This window comes from Haliotis rubra, unplaced genomic scaffold, assembly GCF_003918875.1.
Source record: "Haliotis rubra isolate DU_JTF1 unplaced genomic scaffold, ASM391887v1 Scf1719, whole genome shotgun sequence".
NCBI classification, from domain to species: domain Eukaryota; kingdom Metazoa; phylum Mollusca; class Gastropoda; order Lepetellida; family Haliotidae; genus Haliotis; species Haliotis rubra.
Window position 1 is genome coordinate 76,247 of NW_025765691.1, and position 18,921 is coordinate 95,167.

General features: G+C 38.8%; 2 protein-coding genes across 4 annotated transcripts in view; one reads left to right on the plus strand and one right to left on the minus strand.

Annotated features, from left to right (window-relative positions):
• LOC124272689 overlaps positions 1 to 3,762 on the minus strand; it is a 45,090-nt gene extending 41,328 nt beyond the window's left edge. For all 3 annotated transcript variants that reach the window (XM_046707874.1, XM_046707872.1, XM_046707873.1), the window contains exon 1: positions 3,608 to 3,762. The gene's annotated coding sequence lies outside the window, so the exon portion shown is untranslated. The remainder of the gene's footprint in view (positions 1 to 3,607) is intronic.
• A 171-nt stretch (positions 3,763 to 3,933) lies between these two features.
• Positions 3,934 to 8,656, plus strand: LOC124272682 (DNA replication complex GINS protein PSF3-like). Its single transcript, XM_046707865.1, has 3 exons — positions 3,934 to 4,122; positions 5,098 to 5,372; positions 7,851 to 8,656. The coding sequence occupies exons 1-3, from the start codon at positions 4,032 to 4,034 to the stop codon at positions 8,082 to 8,084; spliced, it is 600 nt and encodes a 199-aa protein (XP_046563821.1). The 5' UTR covers positions 3,934 to 4,031; the 3' UTR covers positions 8,085 to 8,656.
• Positions 8,657 to 18,921: the final 10,265 nt, after the last annotated feature.

The window sequence follows — 18,921 nt, forward strand, 5'->3', positions numbered from 1 at the left end:
ATATTGGATGCATTTGCGCGTTTCAGGATGTTCAGATGCATACTACTCAACGTCTGCTAAGGATCACACCTTTGACTAAAGATAACAATTTGATCTTTAAAATTAATGTGTACATTAAGTAGTATGTAAACCTACTCCATGATAACAACGTATGATGTGTGTCGACGAAAGGGTTCGAGCCAATCGTCCAACCGAACAGGGAGTAGTCAACATGGCTATTGCACGCAGAATAATTGGTTTCACCTCTAACTACCACTTTTATGGTTTCACAATACTGTTTGTATTTTATTGTTATGAGGTAAAAATGCATCCTTAAGCCCATTAGAAAATTACAACAGATTCCTTGTTCAGATTTGCGGGTTTTTTTTCGTGGGAGTTGGAAGGTTGGGAGAGCGATGGTGAAAGAGTCGCGAGTTACAAGGACATGGATAGAGAGATGTGTTTGTGCGGTTTTTGCGAGGTGAAGACAGAGCAAAGTCGTCATGAGTGACAGAACATATTGTTTTAATGTAAGATTAACCGACAAACCAGTTGAACAGTGAGTCACCGATGAGTGCTGTCTGGTATTTTTCCAAGCACGACACCCATGAGTTCAAGGTCAGATGCTGTTGACCTGTTTATCAATAATAAAATTTCTCCCATTTGAATACAAAATTGAGGCTAGTTAGTAACTGGCATTTTGATTGGTTACCCTATTTGTGTCTGAGGTGCCACTCAAATTCGGTAAATGGAAATCAAGGGCAGGTAACTTGAAATTACCAGAACCATGGGCTAAGAGCTGGTTTACCGAAAAGGCTAGTCCAAGGACTATAGAGGAAGTGGCTACTGATCACGTTAGGAATTGGCATTTTTCAAGAAGCATATTACATGTACATTTGATTGGGAATTCCCCGTTTTAAGTGAAAACAGAAGCGGAATGGACGCAATTAACCATACCTTTCTAGGAATGTGGTAATGAGACATTCACACTGGAAGTATTCTGCCCCAACCATATACACGATACTCACTTTTCTGGACTTTACCTCTCATCCCATGACATGAACGATTAGGTGACCCTTAACATCTTGTGAGTAGTATACAACTATGCACATATGCTTGCAACATGTTTAAGTAGCGATGACGACGACGACGACGATGATGAAGCGTACGCTCACTACCCGGAAGTATACATGTTGTTTTACACCGCACTCAGCATTACTCCAGGTGTATGTGGGCGGTGGCGTAGTCTAGTGGTTAAAGCGTCCGCTCGTCACGGTGAAGACCTGGGTTCGATTCCCCATATGGGTACAATGTGTGAAGCCAATGTCTAGTGTCCCTCGCCGTCATATTGCTGGAATATTGCTAAAAGTGGCGTAAAGTCATACTCACCAACTCACCCCAGGTGTATGTTAGCGACCATACAAGACAGTGGTTAATATTATGAGACCCATAATTCACGTCGCCGGGCACGATGACATAATATCAAGTCGCTGACCCCGATCGCGACCTCCCTCATGAAGTCGCCTCCTCGAACTACCGGCATCGATCGAAGAGCTGAAGACCATGTATGTACACAGTGATGTAAATGTACACCAGACATCAATGAGTGTACTAGCCTGTGTCACGTTAGGCGTAACGGTAAGGCATCAACAGGTAATGAGCTGGATATAATGTATCTATAATGGTGACATGTAAAATAATTCAAACATACACAGTAAAATAATAAGATCTCTTTGTAAAAGAGGTCTCCGGCAAATACCTTATTAACTGACTCAATACTTTAAAAGAAATGTTACTTGGGCTACCAATAAATAATTCATAATGAATTCATAGCAGTGATACATCGCAACTAACTATTAGGATAAGTATTGTATGTCCGGGAAAGTATAGTTGTCCTGGATAAGCCATGAAAACACTATGCCCGAAGACCTCCTCTATATTGCCTGTATAACTGATGTCAGTACAACACTTTTGATACGAATACTTGCATCAAGGTTAGTGGGAGTGCATCAAAATATTGTCGAGGTTAGATTTAGTAGTGATTGATCAGGAAACTTGAACCGTATATACCATTGATATGTGTTCTATCGTTTTGCTGTTGTTTCACGCCGCACTAAGCAATATTCCAGCTGTCTGTAAATAATCGAGTCTGCAACAGACAAACCAGTGATCAACAGCATGAGCATCGATCTACGCATTTAGAATACGATGACAAGTGTCAACCAAATCAGCGAGCCTGATCACCCGATCCCGTTCGACGCCTCTTACGACAAGCACAATCTTAAGAACAATTCTAACCCGGATCTTCACGGGTGTCATAACTACTGATGTTCATAAGAATCTCGTCATATAGTGTTCACGTTTGTTACGTAAAAAGGGGAACGGTTTACGACGCCCCGATCTCAGGACAGACATGCAGACAGATTGTTTTATATACAAAACAGCACAATATTGTGTCAATCACGGGATGTACAACAATCCTGTTGAACAGGTAATATAGGCGAGTCAGTACATAGTGAGTCTGCTAAGAGGGAGAATACTTCAGGTTAATACCTTTGCTGTATGTGTGTTAATTCCTATGTGAGAACAAATTCATCGGCGACAATATCCATAGGTTAAACAGCAATGTGGATAAATGTGTTCAATATCTCGACTTAACTGTTCTGTCCTATTTCTAGTAATACTGCACATGTTACTGCGAAAAGTCTACGCATATTATACGACGCATAGTGTTACCATAGTGTTACCAACAAACAATGAACAAAGATGGCGAAAGCAGTAGTGGCGTGGCATTATGCGACTGAATACTGAACATAACCATGTATGGTTAGTTTGTTGTTTAACACCGTGCGCACTGGGCAGCAATATTTCAGCTAGCTAGCTAGCTAGCTAGCTATCTATCTAGCTATTTAGCTAGCTATCTAGCTATCTATCTATTTATCTATCTATGGCGGGGGGTTGTAAATAATTGAGACCGGACTAGACAATCAAGTGATCAACAATAGTGGCATTTCGATTTCTGTAGCCGATTGACAACACCAATTGAAGCCATTTATAACAAAGTTTTACAACTGATAATGAGCGCATTTAACGATATGATCAGGAGAAAAACAAACAAACAAAAACACGTCACAGAACACAACATGATTACACATCACCATCACCTCTCTCAAAATGTTGTACGTCCTACTTTTAGTTTTATTCCCGTTTGTCTAACAAGTTCTGAGTACAGCAATAAAAAAAAGATTAGTTTCATTTTTTCTATCCAGACATAATGGCTGTTATGACCACATCGGCTGTTTTTTTAAGGGACTGGCAACCGATAATCTCTGTCAACCTCAGTCCGTGCGGTGATCAAGGTTAACAGAGTTGCTTCCCTTGTATCGCAGGACGGGAAAAACCTGATTTCACGACGAAATAGTTCTTGCAGAGTATTTGTTACTTACATTAAACTATTCTACTTCTAGCCATCTAGTATCACTATAGTGACTCTTAGACACGTCATTAGTATGCATAACTGCAGTACACAGTGTACACAACACAAGGCATGGCCACACGACGAAAGATCAACACGCTTCATATACCATCTTGGGATATATATGTAAAATCGATTCACAGAGAAACTTACCTGAAATAAATCGACTTGTCCCCTGAAGAATTATTGTCACCACTCACGCAAACGGAATCTCAATCGTTACCACCGGGGTAATTGGCGGTGAAAACTGAAACACTTCGTACCTACTCGTATCAACAAGTACACGTGTTTTACTTCCGGAAATGTCGCCAGGGAGAACTCGTTGTTGTATTTTATCACTTACGCCACATGTGTAATATGATGCCGTGTAGAGTACAAATGATAATGATATATTAAACCATGTATGAGTATATACATTTCTAAATACAAAATACCATATCTATTTTAGAAAGGTGGAGTATTAGTCCTAATAGAAACTATAGTTACACAATACAAGGATAGCTCAGTTCGTCCTTGACATTTACGGATCTGGCGCAATATTTTGACTTTCTTTCTCTGTGGCTGCTAATACAACGGAATGGCCGAGGGTAACTATTTCTCCCTGGACGACATACTGGCAACACAGGAGAAAATACCATGTAAACTTGTAATGCCAATTTATCGTTTAGGTGAGTATATTTTCTGGCGTACTGATAAATGTTTTGACTTTGGAATCAACCTGCTTCGTCTAAGATTCAGAAATACCGATAGGTAATTGGAGGTCCTAAATTTAGACACCCCCGGGTTGTAATCGTATGTTGACATTTCGGCATATGTATGTTTACTGTGTGTTTGTGTTTACAGGTATTTGAAATAATTCACGGATCTTGTTATCATGATTATTCATTCACTATCTGCATGATGCTGATGAGTGAGAGCGTGAGTTTTGTTTTACGCCGCCTGTAGCGGGGTTCACCAAAAACGGGCATCACACATTGTACCAGTGTTCACGAATGGTGTTTCAAAGTAACAGGACATTGGGTCCTGTAAGTTTCATATAGACCCATAGAATAAAATTAAACACACATTTCAGATTTAACATTTCATATAATTGGCACTGAACTTATTAACAAACATACGATTTGTAAACAGCAAACAAGTGTCACATAAAGTCAAAGTCATTGTGAAATATACAGACACTGGGGCTGGCATGTTGTAGACTTCTATTGGACCACTGGCAAATCTGCTGGATATGTCAGAGCGTCAGACACTATATGTGAACACTGATTGTACCCATGTTTGGATCCAACCCAGGCGAACGAACACCTTAACCACTAGGCTAAGCCCCACCTCCTCTCTTAATTAATAGGTGGATCCAGTTCAGAGATAATCGTTTGTTTGTTGTTTAGCGCTGCATTCAACATTATTCCAGCTATTTGACCATGTTGACAGCAGAAATATAATTAATGATTAAACACATTTAGCAGAAACATGTTGCATATTTGGCACATTCACACCATACATGGTTCAGACAATATCTCTGGTCAGATATAGAAAATTTACTGGACTTGGGCCAGCATACCAGTTGCAGAATAAAACACAGAGCATTGTTTTTAGATAAGTAGTTAACTTGAAATGACTATGCAGGGTTTATTTTGTTGCAGGGTATTTGGATCCAAGTTCTGAAAGCGATAACATTCCAGTAGACACTAAAATAGAACTTCCTTATTGGATGGCACGAGCATTGTGTAGTCGTAAACGCCACATTGTTAGCGTTGAAATGCCCAAACAGTACAGGGAAGGTTACAGAGAAATATTGTCTGCTGACGCCAGTGTTGTGGACCTGCACAAGTTGGGACCATTCTTCTACAGCTTTGGTTCACAACTCTTAAACTTCGAGCATCCAGAGGGAACTGATATAGCAAAGTGCTTACTGAAGGTGAGAAATATTAACCTGTACTGATATGAATGTATTATCCTGAAGATAATAACTGATGAGAACTGAAGTAGTAAATCAGATACAAACACGATTAGGCCTATAAAAAAATAATGTTCCGATTACCCGACCAACACTTGAACTCTGGTGCCGACCCTATATTTTTTAAGAGGTATGAATAAAATAAGCTTTCAGATACCATTGTTTTTTCCCGACACAGACGGACATCGGTCATTCTGATGGAGAAAGTCGACATGATGGCTGCAAGCTTGGTTGAATAAACAATTACACATTGATAAATGTGTTATTAGTTCGTACTTTACTTCTAAATAAAAATGTGAAAAAAGAATATTCCTACCTACCTACCCTAAATTTTAAAGATGTGTAATCGGAACCACCGCATTTTTTTTATTCAGCCTTAACATCAAATGGTTACATTTGGCATAATTACAAACAGGCAAACATGTACTGGCTATGAAATGTCCCATCTCTTGTGTTTAGGATTTGTACCATAGACCTGATAACCAATGAGGTCGGATGCCTCAACCACATGATCAAAGAGATTAACCTTTGTTAGCGTGCTGACAAGTTAAGAATGTATTCCACACCATCCACACATGAATCAGCAAAGCAAAACCTGTACATGTACAAATGATGTGAAGGCCAGGCCAACTAGTTGGACTTGTGGAGCATTTTCCAGGGTAGTCGATTGGTCACATAATTGGCTGGGTCATTCTCTCCACGCATCAGGCAGCTCATGATATACATGGGGCAACGGACACAGCCTGTACCAGATTCAAGGATTCCAAAATAGATTTGATTTGCAATGATAGACAAATTGGTTTCTACGTAGTTGTGTTTGCATTTTATATGCTATAGAAAAATTAAATATTGCACCTCATTGTAATTTTATATTTGTGACAAAATCGTGGTAAATGAATGAAATGGAATAAAAGTTGTTGGTTGTCAGAAAGTACATACTGGTTATCTGACATGATCTGCACCAGACAGTTTGTTTCAATTAATAACATTGTTTACATTCCTGTTACATATCATAATCATAATGATATCAATAACAATAAATGGGTATCTGGTGGATAAGTCATGAGATTATTAACCTAAATAACCTTCTAGTGCCTCTCGGGCAGCTTGGGTTATCCGGGATGGGTCCTAGTCAAATTTTAAAAGGGCCTTAACTGCTGAGTTTGTGCTTGAGGCTGACAGGACCAGCCAAGTGTGTAAACTGAATGAGATCTTTACAAATGAAGACTTAGTATGGATTTGTCATAATCATAAATGACAAGTGTTTTGTTAATAAATAACCATTTCATACATCTATTCTTTCTAGTAATCATTTTCTTTCTAATATTGAAAAACTGTCTATTAAAAACAGGACTAGTATGCATAAAATATACATTGTATAGATGTATAACCTTTTACTGTAATACACTTCTAAGAAAAAGATGCTACTATTAATTTTTGTAAATGGGTCCTGTTTGACTAGGGGTCTGAGGCCCTTTTGACCTTTTGATGCGGCCTTTTTGACTAGGGGTTTGCATCCCTTTTGACTTTCTTGCATCCCTTTTGACTTTTCCATTTTTGCAGCCCTTTTGTCATGCAGCCCTTTTGACCGTTTCCATCCGGGATAATATTGATCAGGTTGTATGTTGGCACTTTGAGTGTGCCCCTCCATGGTGCAGACTTCAGCTCATTACAAATGACCTTATTATTATTATTATCTTGAGTGCAAATATAAACACCCACCTGTCTGGAGGAATGATTTGATTTTTTTATTAGAAACATATTACATTCATGATCATTGTTCGAGTGTCTGCTGAGGTTGTTTACCATGTTTAGACTTTGTTTTAACATGGAATGTTTGGGATTGACACTAGCAAGAACAAGGCCTAAAACAAAACGTTTTGGTTCCTATTACCCGACCGACCCTTGAATTCTGGTGCCAACCCTATTTTTTTTAAGCGGTTTGAATAAAATAAGCATTCAGATGCCATTTTTATTCCCCGGCACCGCCGGACATCAGTCATTCTGATAGAGAAAGTCGACATGCTGGCTTCAAGCTTGATTAAATGAACAATTAAACATTGATAAATATGTTATTAGTTCTTTAAAAAAATCTTACCTACCTACCTACCTACCTACCTACCTAACAACCTATCTTACTACCTACCTACCTAACAACCTATCTTACTACCTACCTACCTAACTACCTAACTAACTAAATGTTAATGAGCTGAAATCGGAACCACAACATTTGATTTATTGACCCAAGATATGTAACCAGACTGATAACTGACTTCATAGATGATGGATAATATTTACATGTTTAATCAGTGACATCTTTTGGCATGTGTCACATGATTTATGTAACTGTTTATATCCATTGATTGGCTATGTCCCAAGCCTTTTATCTGACTGATACATACACTTTGAAATTGTCTTAAATATATAATTTATTTACAGACTTTCCAGTCTAGATTCCGTAAAATAATGGATTCTTCCCAGAATGCCTTGAACGAAGACAACTCTCAACTGACTGAGCGACTGGACGAGACAGAGAAGGTTTTGTTTTGTGCTGGACAGAAGGGACTCAACAATTTCCTCCGATGGGAGAAGAGGGAAACCGAGAAACTGGTGATGTCAGCCATGGTTCAAAATCACAGGAAGAGGAAGCGAGCTATCATGGAGAGATCCTAACAAACAGAATCATCTCTGATGCACTAGAAATCATCACAATTGTACAATGAATTACTAATAGCAGCAAAATATAGACAGGATATTTTGTCTGGCTCCAAATTCAGCAGAAAGTCTGTTGCCCATGTCTTGTCAAATTTAGTGTTTTCAAGGAGGCGTGATTTAAATAATCCATTTTTTATGTATGTTCGCACTAAAAATTACCGAAAGTGATGCCAAGAGTTGATTTTTGTTTTGTAAACGCTTAGGTTGGCAGTCTGATTAACATTCCTACTGACATCAGATGATCAGAGCAATGTTTCAGATATAGTATTTAAATCTTAATGATGCCCCTTAGATTCTAAATGTAACACAAAGTATAGGTTAAAAAACTGATTGGAGATCTGTCTTCAGGTAAATAGGTAAATGTTTTGTTGCCAGTGGGGAACTTTCATAGGGTGTACGTTTTGTGGCTTTGAAGTCCAGGTTTGCCACCCACACAGTTAGGTTTACCAAAGTGTCAAATGTCTCTTTTACTGTTTAATACTGCTCTCTGCCATGTCGGTAGGGTTGTTTGGTGATAAACATTACCAGTTGAAATGCCGTACAATTGCTTCTCACTTGTGTAAGGTTATTTGATAGTTAGAAGGGGTACATTTTCGTTTGTCTGTAGACAGTGATAGAGACTGTTAGGACACAAGTGACAGAGGAATGCAGATTTGTCATTGTCGAGTACTGTCCTTGTCACATGTAATTATGATAGAGCAATAATGTGTGGATGTCAACTTCTTTATTATCAGGAACACAAGGAATATCCTCCCTGAGTCAGGGAGCATATATACGTACATGGAAGAACAACCAAAGTAACACCATAACAAAGCAGGGCCTAGATTTTCGAAGCTCTCTTAGCGCTAAATAGTCGTAAGTGCCATACCTTAACATTAACTTAGGACTATGTTAGCACTAAGAGAGCTTCGTAAATCTAGGGCCTGGAGTCTTATTTCTTTTGCTGTTACATGTACATATATACATGCTCTCTCTCTCTCACCGGTGAAGGTCCGGGTTAGAATGAACCTTCAGTAACCCATGCTTGTTGTAAGAGGCGACTAACGGATCGGGTGGTCAGGCTCGCTGGCTTGGTTGACACAAGTCATCAGTTCCTAGTTCTGGATTGTCTGGCCCAGACTCAATTATTTACAGACCGCGGCCATATAGCTGGAATATTGCTGAGTGTGGCGTAAAACTTAACTCACTCACTCATAGATATCTCATCACGATTTATCTCCTTTTGACCACTCAGTTGCAGAGCCAATCCTAAAACTAAATTTACTCACTCACTCACTCTTAGTTTTCACAATTGGAACTTTGTAGCGAGGGTCTTGAGGGAGGAGGTTGTATTACGAATGTAAGTAGTGAGTTGGGTCTAAATGCTCTAAAAATGATGACATCAAAGACTGGATAACATTAAAATCTCTCTCTCTCTCAAACATTATGTAATCACTGCAGGGGTGGAAATAACTTTAAAATTGCTAGTGTACTCCGGTACAGTGGCACATGTAAAATCACTTGCCCTTGTGATTTTTCCACTATACCGGCCGTTTTCTTGTTGATTCTTTAAATAAACAACATAATTAACATTGGAAAGTCAACTGGACACCGGTACAGTGTGATATACAAATTTGCTTGCCCGACAGAAAAAAACGCTGGACTCGGGCGTCTGGGAATGGGTTATTTCCACCCCTGCAGTAATCCTCCAGATGTTGTATTTACTTCTATTTATTAATAAATATTCAACCATTTCATTTGTGCATATTTCTGCATTGTGTTTATTGAGGAATGTAGACGTCTTTTTAATATCCAAAGACTGAGATGGATGACAGGCCTTTGTGGGTTTGAAAGATCGTGCAGGTGTAAAACATGTAGACTAGGATGTTTCTGGGCCATGTACACACGGGAGACTTGAGTGTACCGGCAGACTGCGTTCTGTTCAAGACGATCAGCACCTGCTACTATATGACAGTCTCTCCATAACCAGAACCCCATGGAGAATTAAGCATGTGTTTCGTGACGTATGTGAACCACATGCCAACATTAATCAGTCATGAGGGTCAACGTGCGGATGTCATGTCCAGGAACTCTGACGGACTCCGGTCGTCTTCTTTAATACCCACACAGCAACATTCTCGTCCCGTACACTTCAGTAGCTACTCTTAAATGTCAAACGTCAGTACAAAAGAATGTGAAGTCTTGACCTTCCTCAGAAAAGTTAGGGGGTGATTTAACACCACTTTTAGCAGTATCATGGCGGGGGGACACCTGAAAAAGGCTATATACGTTGTACCCACGTGGGGAATCGAACCCGGATCTTCTGTATCACAAGCTGAAGAGTGAACATGAACAATTACCAGGTGCTTCCTGAACTTGCTGAGTGTAGCAAATCCACAATAAGATAACAAAGTGATTTATCCCTTGTCGAGTAAGTACTTGTAATCATGCAGTCGTCGGTATGCCAGCTATATTGCTGAAGCCGAATCGGGCCTTCAATCGCCCTTTCGGCAACACTCGTACCTTTCCGTAGCATGCAAACAGCTTGTGCGAGGGTGACACGAGTTAGTCCGGAAGGAACCCCGTCAACAACCCTTAAGGATCTATCTCGCCTGGTGCTCAATTTCCCTCTACACCGGTTACTTAGGGTCTATCTCGTCTGGCGCTCAGTTTCCCTCTACACCGGCTACCTAGGGTCTATCTCGCCTGGTGCTCAGTTTCCCTCTACACCGGTTACCTAGGGTCTATCTCGCCTGGTGCTCAGTTTCCCTCTACACCGGCTACCTAGGGTCTATCTATCTCGTCTGGTGCTCAGTTTCCCTCTACACCGGTTACTTAGGGTCTATCTCGCCTGGTGCTCAGTTTCCCTCTACACCGGTTACCTAGGGTCTATCTCGCCTGGTGCTCAGTTTCCCTCTACACCGGTTACCTAGGGTCTATCTCGCCTGGTGCTCAGTTTCCCTCTACACCGGCTACCTAGCTGTCTCAGGTAAGTGTGTTGTCACAGGGGCTTCGTCTATTCCAGTTATAACGCTACACACCTGTCCTACTGTGTACAGGTAACACTACAATGGTTCATCTAACTGAGCACGGCGTATTATGTCTACTTGCATTACTTCCTTGATGAGCTTCTTGACCTCAATACTGAGATTTATCCCGATTTATGTGGATGTATGTATCGTGGGTATGTTATCACTTCATCCTACATCCAGCTTCTAACGCTTCTAAAATACAGGATTGTTTATGTGTAATGTTGTTGTTGCATGAATGTTGTGGCTTGTTTTGTGGATATTGGACATGGGCGTTAAAGGGGCACTGATCCAGAGCGATTAATATTTCCAGCCAACAGTCTAATTACGAAGCCAAGCTGGAGCCTTGTCAGCACCTACTCCCTCGACCGTGACGGACACGGGGACTGGGCTACTGTCCACCTTGGCAGAATTTCTTAACCTAAACAGTGGGACATTAGGAAGGGTGGATGCCCTTCAGATGCCGTTATTTGATTGGCCAACGCTTGTACATTTGCACATTCTATATAAATTCGCGGGAATATTTACTTTCATCGAGTGCTTGACTCGGAGGAAGTGTAAGACTGGAAGACGTAAAATCCATCTTTCCAAGCTTGGAAATGTCTTGGAAAGATGATGTTTCCAAGACATTTCCAATTTTGGAAAGATGATGTTTCCAAGACTTTCCAATTTTGGAAAGATGATGTTTCAAAATTTCCAATCTTGGAAATATCCGCAAGGGAGATAACTGGTGGGTGATGGTAAATTATTGTTCTGCATGGGCTAATTGCAATAGTGGCATGGGGCGGCGTGAGTGTTTCATGGGGTCGTTAAGGCGACTGGCGGTAGTCTTTGATGTTTGGTGTTGTTTTAGTAATGATTGTTTAAGGGGTTAACGAAAGGATTATCGACTTGACTAGTCGAAATTGCAGTGAACACATTTTAAGTGTTCAATGTTGTGGGTGAAAAGTGAATTTGTCACGTTGAGTTTAAATATGTATCATCATAAGCTTATATCTAGTCAGTGAGAGTTAATTTCGTACAAGGGCCACCGACCCGTTTTACAATTATAAAGATGAAAATACAATCCAGCGCCATATATAATATTAAGCTGTATGCTAACGTGTACAATGTCTAATTTAATCTTATACTCTATATTCAAAAACTTCGCTCTTTTTGTCAATGTTTCACATGGATTATTTATGTAGTATTGTGGGAGAAGGCTGTTTCTCAGATCACAGTAAAATGAACATTCAATAAAGAATTGGTACTCTGATTCAATGGTAAGTACAATACACAGAGGGTAGAATCACTCATGTTGTTTTATATTTACTTTTCGCCCTTATTCCAACATTAAAGGATGGTCTGAACAACGAAACTTACTCAAAGCAAAACGAATCGTTGCGTTGCTGTCAATCGTTGCGTTGCCGTCCTGGGGGGTCGAGTGATGGTGTCACCATGCACTAATTTCCACCGGACCCCGCAGTTCGTGCTAAATCATTTAGTAAATGAGTTATGTTTGTGAGTGCGAAACAAGCGTTGTGGAAGCTTGGAACGATATCTTAAATTTGTCCAGATCACTTCGCGGAAGTTAAAGAATCAAACTACTTACTACTTGTAATACAATATATATATGATTGATGACCAAACATATTTTCCATGACACAACTTGAAGCATAAAGATTTCTTTCTCGGAAGCGAGGTCGTGGTGGAAGTGACAATAAATATTGTAAGTAGTGTTATATTGACACCCACCTCGCTTCCTCGAGAGAAATTGTTATGATATAAGATATGTCACGCAAATCCTATTGGACATCAATCAAATACATATTTTACTACCAGTAGAAAGTAGTTTTGATTTTGTAACTCGGTGAAAACAAACCTAAATAGCATTTATTCTCAGACTCGCGGATGTTCGCGCTGCCATTTTTAATAATCGTAACATGACGGGCTAAAGTCTGTTAAAGAATTAATGAGATTATGGTTTGTTTTCATCAAGTTAGAAAAGCAAAACTACTTTCTACTCGTAGTTAAATATGTATTGGAATCATGGCCAACAGGATTTGGCATGACACAACTTATAACATAACGATTTCTTCCTCGGAAGCGAGGTGGGGGTCGAAGTGACATACTGCGCAATAAATATCTTGCTACATTCCCATGGTTAATGTCCACTCACCAGTATGTAGATACTAGTCAACGTGCGTCTTTCTATTTGGTCTTATAATCCTAATTAGTTTATTATCAGGCGATCTGCCTTTACTTATAACTTGAATATCTAGACATTGTAAATCATAATTCGCACACACGCCCTAGTGCATGTTGTCTGTCTCATTACTTCACGACGAAATCATGGATTCTGTGGAATGCTGCGACAAATGAATAAAAAAAAAAATGCAATTATTAAAACTAAAACAGGTAGTTATAATGATGTCAGGCTATTACTTTGTTCAAGGAATGTATCCATCAATATCCACAAAAACGAGCCGTATGCCATTCACCTGCAGCTGTTCCAAATGATGTGTCTTTTAACAGTCTAATACATGTTCACGAAAAGTGATATATCGTTTCAGGTATTTCACATTGGTATATAGTCGCATTGGTCACCCAAGATAGCATACCTGGGAACTAATTGCATAATCTCCGCCATTCTTTACAAAAAAGTAATTTAGTTAGCCAATAATGAGAATCAATGTCTTGGCGGTTAATCCTTTGAAAGAAGGAAGTTGTTTTACGCAGACACAGACACGACAGAGTGTATTTAGTATTGATTAGTAAATCTACATACATAAACACAACCTTTTGACAAATCCGCTGTGTAAGATAAAAGTATGGGTTAATCCTTTGATCGATGTTTATACTGTTGAGTATTTAATCCAGACACAAGAAATGCAAAATGGGAACCTTTGTCGGGTTATCTAAGTGGTGTTACCACTAATTATACCTGTTATAAATTCATTAACTGACCATCAAGTGAATGATGACAAATGACATGTGTAGGTTTATACCACCTAACACGGGTTACAACAAGGGAGTATTAATTGCTGTACTGGGCCGACACTATTTTGAGAATACGGACAGAACTTAATTGTTGCAAAAGAAATACATATAAGCATTTGCTGTGTGCTAAAACTGTATTTACCTATTTACCTAAGTAAATTTTCAGAGTCTTCTAGCAATAGCAAAGTGCAAGGATGTGTTAAAAAGGAATAACGCAGTCAAACAGTTGCTGTTCGAATTGCATGAAATATGCAAAAAGCATGACATATTCAAGAACAATGTTTCCAATTTTGGAAATATGAGATTTCCAAAAATGTACAATTTTGGAAATGTCCACAAGGGGAGATAACTGGTGGGTGATGGTAAATATTATTGTTCTTTGCACGCCCCAGGACCTAATCCCTTGTTGATTGATGAGTGAGTCAAGGCAGTTAAGAGTCACCAATTAACAAGGCCTACTGCCTTGGCCTTATGCCTCTTAAAGAAGTCTCTGGAAGTAAGTTAAATCTTTGATGGGCATTAAGAAGTGGAATGCATTACTGTGACCTGATTTTCACCTGATGAAGGAGCAAGCATATGCTCCGAAACTTCGTGTTATTCACAATAAAGAAGTAGACATCCATAAATCTTGTTTTTCTTATTAAAAAGGTAAGTTATTAAATTCTGCTGAGCTGTAGGTTTGTTAATCATGTCGCGATGTGATTATCGCTCTAACACACCTGAGAGATTCGTCAACAGTGTGGTATGCACAGGCGGTGAAAATTGTATTGTATTACATTGGGTTGGTTGCATATTGTTAACATTATTCCATGGTCAATATCGCAATGTTTCTGAAATGGTAGTATACGGAAGTTTGTTCCACATTTTTGATAATTTATAGAGTGATTCTTATCAAATTAGATATTTCTTTATCGTCCGAACAGAATTCACAAATTACGGATGTTTAAAGTGTGTGTGTGTGTGTGTGTGTGTGCATGCACGCGTGTATAACATCTATAACTTGATAGGTATTAATTAAAATCAGGCCGATTGTAACCATAATGACTATATTGGATGGAACACTCCAAGAACAAAAATAATTTCACTCTTCAAAAGGAACTGGAACAGTAACATTTTTCATGTTTTCATATGAGCTTCAAAACATTGAATGACATAAATGCTGTATGATGAAATGGATCAGAGAACATTAGAATGGCATACGTGACGTGTGAATGACACGTGTAATGGTCAAAAATATATAATGACTATGTTAGTTGACTCATGACCAGACACGTCAAACTGGTACCGATAGATTTATATCTAATATGTAAAAATTCAGTATTTCTTAGTACCTGAGTTAGAAAACACGACTTTGGAATGAGATGTTTTAATCTGAGATTAATCTGTTAGGTAGCAGTTTATTTAAGTAGAACTTAAATCAACTTCAAAAGATTGGTCATTCGCAAAGTGAAGCAGATTTCACTTATACTGCAGTAAACAGTAAGGGGATACACAACGAAACATACCACTTATGTGATAACAACTCCCTGTTTATTGCATAGAGCGGCATGTCGATGTACAACGTTCAGGATAGACAAGCTGATTGAATGTTGATTGATTCCATCACTTGGACAAAGGAGTGGATTTAGACTTGTTGATCTTACTCTCCTCATGCCCCCCAACGATGTGCTACTTGCTGAATCACCTGGTGTTAATTTGCTGCTAGTCACTATGCATATATACTTCTGTTCACCTGGTAACTGTTATCTTGATAACGGCGTGAGAATATACATGGAAATTCCCCCCTCTATCGTCCTTTGGTCCAAACAGATGAGTTAAGAGAAATGTTGATGTCCCGTCCGTTAGCAAATTAACATTGGATTATAGAGACAATGATAGGCCTAAGTGTTGATAGAAGAGGATATTCCGGATTATGCGAATGAGAGCACACCTAATGAGAAAACGAGCCAAATATATGTATAAAGATAGCGTTTCATTTCAGTCTCAGCATATAAACATTGAAATATATAACACATAAAAAACATAGAAGGCGTAAGCCACGAGCGGTAACGGAGACTATATGGACAGATTTTATTTAATCATGTTACAACATGCTACATATTACAGGATTTTTTTATAAATAGTTATATTACATCATATTATGAAATGTTTCAAAATATTATATAATTATAAATATAGATACACATTTATAAGTACATTATAAATATATTAAAGATGTGAAAGAAGAGACGCTGAATCAGCAAAGTGTCTAACAGTTAACATTCCATTTTATTTTGAAACTGGTGTCTCAGTTCTTGAAGATGTCGTTCAAGGTATCGGTATTTCTTCGTCGTGGGTTGTCTTTGGCCTTCGGCATATTGCACCAACGAGGTGTAGGAATAAACTTATGTTCAAGTTGAGCATTAGCCATTTCGAAATCAAATGTACACTTTCATGCTTCTTCTCATTACATGTATATATCCCAATGTAATTAGAGGGGAACTGATCCAGAGCGATTAATGTTTCTCGCCAACAGTCTAATTACCAAACCAAACTGCAAGCTTGTCGGTATATGCTCCCTCGACCGTGACGGACACAGGGACTGGGCTTCTGGCCACCTTGACAAAATTTCTTCAACCCAAACAGCGGGACATTAGGAAGGGTGGATGCTCATCAGATGCTGTTACATGTATTTGAGAATACCCCCAGTAGTTCCTGTCTGATTGCAATAAAGTATACCAGCAGTGTATATGCTTTTCGGATTTTTTTAATGCATAGATGGCATAGTGACTGATCCAATTTTTCAATTTGATCTTATTTCTGTGTTTTTTTACCTCGATATTTAATCATGCCATGTAAACATATGATGTCTATTATATTTATGACAAATGAAAATGTACTTAGGTATATACAATTTTAACTTCAGTACACATCCAATGCTTATATGTATTTCTTATGCAACAATGAAATTCCGTTCGTATCCTCCAAACAGTGTCGGCCCATAACTTTTTTCAGGCAATTAACATTGCATGCAATTCAGCGATTACTATCCCCCTTTGCTGTAACCAGCTGAGTGTTTGGTGGTATAAACCTACACATGTTATTTGTCATCATTCACTTGATGGTCGATTAATGCATTTATAACAGGTATGATGGTAATACCACTCAGGTTACCCGCCAAAGGTTCCCATTTCGCATTTCTTGTGTCTGGAGTAAATACTCCGCATTATGAATTGATGGTCTGATGTGACAAATGTATTACATGTTATGTAATATGCTCATGGAACTGCAGCAAGACGAATTATCAGCTGAGATACAAAACAAACATTGATCAAAGGATTAACCGATAACACGCTGATTGATTAATTACTTTTTTCTTGCACAGTGGATTTGTCAAAAGGTAATGTTTATGTATGTAGATTTACTAATCTATACTGATTACACCCTGTCCTGTACCCTGTACCTGTGTAAAAACAACATCTTTCCTTCAATGTATTAACCGCCAGTAAGTTGATGGGGGTGTTCCTCTTTTGCCAGTCGGGCAAGTTGTTTATTTAAGGCGTAAGAGGATATAAGTCGATTTAATGCTTAATGGCTAATTAGATTACCTTTTTAAAGAATGGCGGACATCATGCAATTAGTTGACCAATGAGATTATACACCAATGTGAAAACTGAATCGATGTATCCCTTTTTCGGGTATTAGACTGTTAAAAGACACTTGGCATGGAACGGGATTCTTTGTCAGCTGCAGATCAATGGCATATTGTTCCTTTATGTGGAGGTAGTGTCCCATTTTTGACAGCGTCTTGGTCACTGATTCGCGAAGTTTCGCTCTCAAACCTGGGATAACTAGCTGCACCAATTAAGGGCAGTTATGTTAATGCAATCACCTGAGAGAAGTACAGAACAAGTAAAATTCTTCAACACTAATACAAACTAATACGAGACGAACTGCCAGCAGGAATGGTACCATTATATGGAGATATCAGTGCCTGAAAACAGCCTCAGTCACTACAATAGCAGATGGGACTGTTGTCAGAAGAGGGGACAAACAGCATACACATCCAGACCAAAGCTCTATTGGCTCCTATATCCAAATTTGAGGCTGTCAAAATCGGGACTTAACCTATGTGGATATTGATGGATACATTCCTCGAACAAGGTAATAACCTGACATTGTTGCAGACTTTAGTCGGTTTTATTTCTAATATTTGCATTTTGTTTTCATTCATTTGTGGTAGCATTCAACAGAATCATTTGTTTTCGCCGTAATGAGACAGACAACATACACTAGGTCATACCTAGGGTGTGTGTGAAATATGATTCTTGTTGGCATTCTATAAAATGTCTAGATATTACAGTCATGTTATAAATACGCTATAAGTATAATCGTATGCTTTTTATTAAGTTTCAAAATGCATGCCAAATATGGCAATATAATAATTAGGATTATAAGACAAAATATATAGACATACATTGACTTCGTTTTTTTCAGTCCTGACATTTTTTACCACTGGCAGATGATTAAACTTCAAAGTGTTTTCATTCCATTTTCAAAATGATGGAAATATTATCGAGTAAAAAAGATTTTATTTTTGTTGATCAATCTACACCTATACGATCAATTGCGCATGCGGGTTGCGCAGCAAAGGTCACGAACCAATCGAAAGTACTGGGATATCATCCGGGTACTCAGGGGAGAAAAGCAATAACAAAAGCAACAACCAGTGCGCGGAAATTGCTCTGGATCAGTGCCTTGTTAAATGTGTTTACCATATGATTGTTTTGATCATGTTTTTACACGGTCGGCTTCAGTGTGCGATGTGT